The sequence below is a fragment of the Xiphophorus maculatus genome, chromosome 23 (genome assembly GCF_002775205.1).
Source record: "Xiphophorus maculatus strain JP 163 A chromosome 23, X_maculatus-5.0-male, whole genome shotgun sequence".
Classification (NCBI taxonomy): Eukaryota; Metazoa; Chordata; class Actinopteri; order Cyprinodontiformes; family Poeciliidae; genus Xiphophorus; species Xiphophorus maculatus.
This window is the reverse complement of record NC_036465.1, coordinates 28,048,754-28,057,432: the sequence shown is the minus strand read 5'-3', so window position 1 is coordinate 28,057,432 and position 8,679 is coordinate 28,048,754. Positions and strand designations below refer to the sequence as shown.

General features: G+C 41.8%; 1 protein-coding gene across 1 annotated transcript; it reads left to right on the top strand.

Moving 5' to 3' along the window:
- The first annotated feature begins 354 nt into the window (after positions 1-354).
- Positions 355-7,306, top strand: LOC111607158. The gene is made up of 11 exons (XM_023329081.1): positions 355-422; positions 537-766; positions 1,352-2,478; positions 2,584-2,797; positions 3,046-3,627; positions 3,786-3,998; positions 4,103-4,365; positions 4,830-4,955; positions 5,487-5,749; positions 5,994-6,251; positions 6,340-7,306. The coding sequence occupies exons 2-11, from the start codon at positions 649-651 to the stop codon at positions 7,124-7,126; spliced, it is 3,951 nt and encodes a 1,316-aa protein (XP_023184849.1). The 5' UTR covers positions 355-422; positions 537-648; the 3' UTR covers positions 7,127-7,306.
- The last annotated feature ends 1,373 nt before the right edge of the window (positions 7,307-8,679 follow it).

Genomic DNA, 8,679 nt, shown 5'->3' with positions numbered 1-8,679 from the left:
CGAGCACTCTACCACTTGAGCTAATTCCCCACACGCTTGCAAGAAAAAGGTTCAGAAAATCTCAGGATTTTAACTTAGGTCCATTCCAACAAACATCGAAAGACTTCTTTGCAAAACTTGATCATCTCCCCTTCACTCTATGAGGAAAGCAAGGACCAGGTGGCCGCACCCGCTGCCGACTGGCCGTCAATCCAGTTCCTAACAAATTTCTAACATTCCTAACAAATTCCTAACAGTCCTAACAAAGTCCTAACAAGTTCCTAACAAAGTCCTAACAATTCCTAACAAAGTCCTAACCAATCCGAACAAACTCCTAGGATTTTGCGTGTTACGTCATCACGTATGACATGCGCAGTGACCTGCGCGGAAAGAAACGAATGTTGTTGCTCCTCCGTCTCCTACTTTTTGACTGTTTAATCGAGGTAAAATGAGTATTTATGGTTAATAGTTTATTTATATGGTGGATAGTTACTGTCCACCATAAAAGGAAACTGTTGCTTGGAATATTATTCTAACATCTGCTGTGATTTGTACAGTTTTAAAGATGACGAAGACAGGAAAACCGGACTCTTACTGGGCTGGTGTTATGCAGCTGTATGCTCAGGGCAAGTTCCGATTTACCACCGGGAAGAGACCTGGAGCCAGAAGATGGAAATCTGTCATCCAGCGGATAGACACATGCCCACTGACTCCTGCCTTCAACCAAAAAGTCAGGACAATCGACATATTTGGGAAAAAAATTCCCTGCAACTGTGGTTATCATACGGTAAGTTAATTTCTTTTATTGTATACAATAGATTAAAAAAGGCTATGTTGCATATCAGTGACTGTTGACATTTTTAAGTGTTTCACTTAAGTTTTTGTTATTATTTTGTTACCTATCTTAATATGTAAGACAAAAACAGACAATAATTCGAAATGGCTATAGAACACTGGAAAGAATTTAATGATTTATTACACAAGTTTATTCAATGTTGTTTTTCCACAGTCAGCTGAGCAGGCAAATACAACAGGGATTGAAGCAGAAAGCATGCCAGGTGCAGGGAGCAGCACAGATGTACCTAGGGCTGCGGCAGATTCAAGCCCACAAATCAGTTCAGCTTTAAAAACAGTTAATCCTGCTATGCACAGGAGCTCAAGCATAGTTGAAGCTGCAGCAGATCCAGCCACACAAAACATTTCAGGTGTAGGCACAGTTCCAGCTGACCAGACAGCGCAGAGGAGCTCAAGTTCAGGGAGCTGCCAACTTCCCACTATGTCAGTCAAACTCCAAATCAGATAAAGTGTGCATTATGTAGTGAAGATGTCAATGTGGAACTTTTCTCTGAACATTTGTCTGACTTTCATGCAGAGCAATGTTGTGAACATTGTGGGAAAAAGGTCATGGGTGCAGTTGGTTTGCTTCATCATATTGAAGAAGGTCATGAGCCACCAGGCAAAACATCACCATCTATGCCAGACCAACATCAAGCATTTAAACTACATGGGATACCAGCAACTTCACCCCATAAACCAGCAGCATCTCCCCAGAAACCAGCAGCATCTTCCCAGAAACCAGCAATACTTCCCCAGAAACCAGCAGCATCTCCCCAGAAACCAGCACTTCAGCCACAACAGTGCCTTGCAACAGTGCAACACCCCCAGCCAACTCCTTCAGTTGCTTCATCTATTCCCCACCTTAGGCCTCCGGAGGTGAATTGGGTCAGCTTTCTTCCCAAGCAGTTTTTGCGGGTCATCAAGCCAGCAGACCAGCAATGGATTGCACAGTGCCTTTATAATTCTACTGGACAGTTTAAACAACACTTCTCACAAAACTGGTTTCATCCACCCTCTCTACCAAAGATAATGAATGCACCTCCAGATCCCCTGGTCTACTTCAGGCAGAGGATGTTTTTATGGGCACCTATGCGGATGTGGGGTATTTCTCTTAAGTGTCATCAATGTAACACCAAGATGCATCACTCTGGGATCTACACAAAGGTCAGAGAAGTTATAGATCTTGATTCAAGATATTATTTGATTGGGGGAGATTATCCACGGTGCAGTAAATGCATGATTCCTGTTTGTCCATGGAGCACAGAGGTGCTAAATCAGTTAGATCCTGCCCATAGAAACAGGTTTCCAGCCATTCTCACCACACAACTGGCTCTGGACAAAAGGTGTGTGACTTTGCTGAAACCACGCACTGTTGGAAATAGCTCCAGTTACGTGCAGCAAGCATTAGAAGAACTGCACAGTGAGGAGTGGGCAAAACGCACCATCGATTATCTGACTGACTGTGAGCTTCACAAGAAGAAGACCGCGTTAAGTAGGATCCATGAAGTGGTCTATCAGAATCCACCAGAGTTTAGCCCCCTTCCTCTTGCACAGTGGTTTGAGACTGTGCATGCCAATGAAATACTCTGTCACTTGTCCGAGATGAAGGGTGTCATCACGTCAACATATGGAAGGATTTTAAAGCTTGATTCAACCAAAAAGGTACAGTAAAACATCTCTAAAATATGTTGTTATTCTGATTATAATTTGCATTCCAAATTCTAATCAGATTATAATTACCTTTTTTTTTTTTTTTTTACCAAACAGATCACCAAGAAACTTGCTGGTGGAATTTCTGAGACCGCTACATGGATGACAAACATCACCAATGAATATGGCCAGGTTCTGAACTGTGTGCTGACCACAGGTGAAGGAGCAGGGTTGGAGGAACTGTGCCAAGGAATTGTCATGCGCTTCCGGAATGCTGGGGAACCAGAGCCACAAATCCTTTATGTTGACAGAGACTGCTGTAGTGAATCAGGTTTGTGATTTTTAGACCTCGTTGCACTTCACTGTAACATTTGTTTACAGTTCAAAGTTTAAAATATTTTAGGGTCACTTTAATTATTTTATTAAGAAATGTATTTTGAACAAGGTATTGTGATCTATGTAGCAGTTATGTTTTATGTAGCAACATTAATACAATCAGCTGTGAGTCATAAGGTAAATTAACTGCTGTAGAATTGATTAATTTGTGTTTTATTTATATATTTATTTTTGCTTAAACAGGTGTGCCTCCAGTGCTTGAGTGGTTTCGACCATGGAAAACTAAAGTGAGGCTTGACATCTTTCATTACATGAGACGATTCACAACCGGTCTCACCACAGAACATCATCCTCTTTATGGAACTTTCTGCTCCAAGCTGTCCTGCTGCATTTTTGAATGGGATCAAGATGATGTCAGCTGCCTTAAAGAAGCAAAGAGGTCAGAGCTGAAGAAAAAATATACTGGTCATCCTCCCACTGACGCCCAAGTTTTGGCCAACATTAATTCGAGTGAGCTTGCTAAACATTGCAGAAGAAGGACAAGAGGGGTAGAAGAAACCCGGAACCTCATTCAGGAATTATTAAACTCCATGTGGGAACTGACTGACACCTCAGGTCTCCGCCTGATCAACCCTGAGAGCATGACTCATGTGTGGCAAGTGCAGCAGAAGCACCTGCCATGCATCCAAGATCCACCTGGTGTTGAACTGTACACCAAGCTTCGCTCAACACAAAAGGGAGACAAAGAAGTTCAAACCTTCAGATGTAGCAGGGGCTCGTCTTCAGTTGAAAGCTTTCATCGACACCAGTGCTCCTTCATACCAGGTAAACTGTGAATTGGTATATTTGATGTCATTCATTTTTGTAACACCAGAATTGTAACCTTACATCTAAAAATGAGAGTAAGCATAATTTCTGAAAAAAATTCCATAGAAGTTATCATTTCATAAATGCTGCCAATCTTTGCAACTCTGTTTTTTAAGGATGGAGAAGCAATGCCATGCACACTCAAATGTATATGCTTGAGGGTGGATCCAGATGGAACATGAAAAGAACCCAAGAAGCTTTAGATATGAGTCGCAGATCGCACAGTAAACTCTATGATGTTCGTCTGATGTCCAACCTCAACACTCTGAGCAACAAAGTGCTGGGTCATGCCCTCTTGCCAGAGTTTGTTCCCCCAGGCTGTCCCACAGGTATTGGACATTTACCTAACAAATTCCACAAAAATGCTGATTTTTGTACAGCAAATTTGCCACTTTCAAATACAATTGTCAAATGTCCTTTATGTTCCTTGAAGGTGAGCGGATTGCTGTGGAGTATCTTCTTGCACAGTCAGACAGAGGAGACCTCTTAGGTCCCCAGCAGGACAGCGAACTGGGAGTTATTTTGCCAGAGATGCCAGCTAACGCTCAGGAGGACAGTCCTGATGTCACCATCAGTGACGTCACTGACATTCTCTCAGAGAGCCCCCACGACATGCTACAGTGTGAAAGCCAGTTGGAAATGCCATCCCCTAACATTCTTTTTCTCCAGGAAGAATCTTCTCCCATGTCATCTCAGGTAATGCTTTAATTACATTACACTTGTATTTAGTGAGTAATTTGTCTTATTAACAGAGCAAATTACCCTCATGTGTTCCATGCTTCTACATTGGCATTTACAATCTATTGTTATAATTTATGAGATTATCATCAGTAACTGAAGATGGTTGTTATTGAATAGTTTGGTGATGATCATGTAAATGAGATGAACAAAAGCAAAAAAAAAAACATTTCAAACTTTTATGTTATAAATACTGTAAGAGCCAAAAATGTCAGTTTGTAACATTGTTTATTATTGTGTACGCCATTTTCATATTTAGATATTTTCTTAAAAATAAGATTCCATTGTCACGTTAATATAGTGGTTTACACTGAAACAAATAAGCAGCCACTATAAATACCTTGCCATCATGAGTGCAGAGAAAAAGGTTTTTTTTTTGGGCGATATAAGGAACATTTGCTGTCGCTTCTGTGTGTTTACAGGAAACCAGTATCGACTCAACCCCTGCCTCTCCCACTCATGCTGCTGCTTCAGTCGGAGGTCAGCTTACTGATGACCACTCCTTTAGTGGACCAAGTAGCTGTTCCCAGGTGGACCAAGTATCCCAGGTAGAGTGAGACCTATGTGGGTTCATTTTGTTTCATTATAGCATGCAACACTTTGTTTGGTTGCTGGATTATGTTCAATAGACAATGTTGGGATGTAGTTGTTGTTATAAAATCATATTTCCAGATTAGGCTTTGGCTTAGCTTGATTTACTTTCCCTTTTCCATCTTTCTCAGCATCTAAACATTTTTTCTTAATAAATCTGAAACAGTACTTGATTTTATGCTTTAATCTACTTTATTTAAACCAGTAGTTCCCTTACCTGGTCCTCATGTACCCCTTCCCTGCATGTTTTTGGTGTCTTGCTTGCAAACAGCTTACTTAAATGATTAAAAGGCTTCTGCAGCACTTGTTTGGAACCACTGTTTTAGACTAAATTATTTCTCTCTTTTTCTTTTGTGGCATGTTGGCCTTTTTCTTTGGTAGAAATACGGATTATCCAGTCCGATCAACCATCAGTTCCAGGAAATTGTTTCAGATAACATAAAGAAATGACTGTGTGCATATCTGTATCTATGTATTTTTCTTTTAAGGAGACCCGGTGTGACTACAGAGGTTTTCCTGGATGGGAGGCAGTTGACAGCTTGGCAGAGTACCTTTTGAGCCTCAACAGAACAATAACTGCATTGTCAACAACAGAGGTAGAAAATGTCTTGCAGCTGTATTCTAACCTGCATGCTATGGACAAGCAGCCTGCCAAATACACCTTAAAAACCAAGAAGAGCACGTTACCAGGACCTTGGAGGGCTTCCCGGAAACGAAGTGGCTCTGCACCTGGTCAGCAAGCAGCTGAAAGGTAACCTGTCTAATATTTGACACAATGGATAACTTGATTGCATATTCACTGATGGAAGCCAAGTCATGAATTGCAAATACAATATTTTTTTTCTCTTAGCATTAAGCTTAGGAGATTAATATGGGTTTGCTGAACTCATCAAAATGAGAAGAACTTTTCTACTGCATTTCATTACTGCTCCAATCAAATCAGTGTTAATGAGCTTGTGTTTTTCTGCTATTTGAATGACCTGTTTGTTACACAGACTCTTCATGACCCATGGCCAGGCTGCCCAGAGACCTGACGCAAACAGAGTGTCTGAGTGCGTTTGCCTCAAGCTGTTGAAAGAATATCAGCAAGCAAGAAACCGACCAAAAGACAGCAAGGGGAAGGTTTTACCCATCCCACAATCTATTGTTCAAACGTACTGCCACTTTAAACAACTACTTGAGGACTCCAGGCCCATACAGGACCAGACCAACTTGTTGTTGGTCACCATCAACAATACCACTGTGTGTGCTTGGTAAGATGTCCTTTATTTTCAACAGATATTGCACTTTAAAGATGGCTTGATTTTGAAAGGAAACAATTTATGTTGTATTATCTTTCAGGCTACATGAGCGGCAGAAGAGAACAGACAGGGACACTCTTCTCCAAGGTGTGAATCTTCCTCCGAAGGTGTCCGTGGCTGACGCCTCCTTTCCACAAGCGAGACAGCTCCCCTCCCTTCCTGTGGAACATGGACATAAAAGCATGGAGTTTAAGGAACCTGAAAACAGAGAAGGCGAGGCACTGATCCGTCAACGGGTTGGTGGTAAAGCTGGCTCCGCCCAGCAATGTCCTCCTTCATACCAGCCAGGACTCTTTTCACAGGCCCCAGTTCCTGCCAGCTTCCTGTGTCCACAGACTAACCAGCCACCATCATCTGCTTGGTCCTACTGTGAGCAGAATCAGATGCCACAAGCGCCATCCACTTCTTTGGGTTTCTGCTACGGTCCACCAGCTCCAGTTTTGACCTCATTTGGACAAGGACAGTTCCCACCCCTGCCATCTCCTCTGGGTCCATTATATCAGTACTATAGACCACCACTTCACTCATCAATCCCAGCAGCTGCTGCTGGTTCAGCATCATCATCACCATCAGATCAGGCTCCAGCCAACATGAATCGCTACAGGAAGTGGAGACAGAATAGGGCAGAATTAGAAGACCAGGAACGCCTGGCAAGAGGGGAGCCTCCCAAAAAGCGCCAATGGAAGCAGGACTACCACTATCAGTGTTCAGTTTGTGGCCAGGCGAAAAACAAAAGCACTGGCCATACACAGATTAAGGGAAAATGGTACTGTCCAGCCTCTGGACAGACCATTTTGGAATGGAAAGAGTCTCTTGGGAAGCAGTGACTGTTTGAAAGATTTTCTTTTTAGTTTTCATCTTTTAATATCTCATCATTTTTGTTCTAGGTGTTGCTATCTGTATGTTTTTAGTGAGCCTTTAGGTGCTGCTTTATACATGTTGAGGTATATTGTTAGTCCTCTGTGAATGTAGTTGTGTAAGAGTGAATAAATGTCACTGATCATTTATTTGTGTTCTATAATTTTGTTGGCCCTCTCAAAAGTGATACTATCAACAGTATAGTAATTCAGTAATTCAGAATTAACAGTAATGTGGATGTTATGCTATATTGAACTTGAAATTAGTGTAAAAAATGCTTTGTGGAGCATAAAACAGGTATTATTACTACAATAATACAATAATATCTGAAGCATGAACTTAAGAAGAAGCTTCAGATATTTCCTCTCTCTTTTTTCTTTTCCCCCCCCTTTCTTTCCCCTCTCCTTTCTTTTTCCCCCACCTCTAGCAGTCCCTTTTGCCCCATTTTTGGCCGAGTGGTTAAGGCGATGGACTGCTAATCCATTGTGCTAAGCACGCGTGGGTTCAAGTCCCATCCTCGTCGGATACTTTACCTTATGAAATACAGTGGCATAAAACAGACATCAACTCCGTTGTCTGTGTTAATAGCCTACTTTGGATAGTTTAAAGACTATCTCACGGAATGTTCGCTTTTGGTGAAGGCTGCACTGCTAGTTCTATTAATTCTCTCATGAACTGTCACTATGTCAAGAAAATTGTAAAGAACCCAAATTTGATAACATACATTGTGGGTCATGAGTATAGACTCTTGAGGAATACCCCAGTACTTCACGAGATACTCAATCTTCATTGATGGGACTGATAAACGAAAAGGAGGATAGTAAAGGACATTCTGGAGAATGCAGGTATCGATCCCGCTTCCTCTCACATGCTAAGCGAGCGCTCTACCACTTGAGCTAATTCCCCACACGATGGCAGAGAAAGGGTTCAGAAAATCTCAGGATTTGAACTTGGGTCCATTCCAAAAAACATCGAAAGACTTCTTTGCAAAACTTGATCATCTCCCCTTCACTCAATGAGGAAAGCAAGGACGAGGTGGCCGAGTGTTTAAGAGGTGGTGTGGGTTCAAATCCCGTCTTAGTCGGATACTTTACCTTAGGAAATAATGTGGCATAAAACAGACATCGTCTGTGTTAATGGTCTACTTTGGATAGTTTATAGACTATCTCACGGAATGTACGCTTTTGGTGAAGGCTGCATTGCTAGTTCTATTGATTCTCTCATGAACTGTTATAATGTTAAGAAAAGAGCAAAGAACCCAAAATCAATATCATCTATTTTGGCAACTGGGTCATGAGTATAGACTCTTGAGGAATACCCCAGTACTTCACCAGATACTCAATCTTCATTGATGGGACTGATAAATGAAAAGGAGGATAGTAAAGGACATTCTGGAGAATGCCGGTATCGATCCCGCTGCCTCTCACATGCTAAGCGAGCGCTCTACCACTTGAGCTAATTCCCCACATGCTTGCATGAAAAACAATCAGAAGATCTCAGTATTTTAAGGAGGTTTCATTCA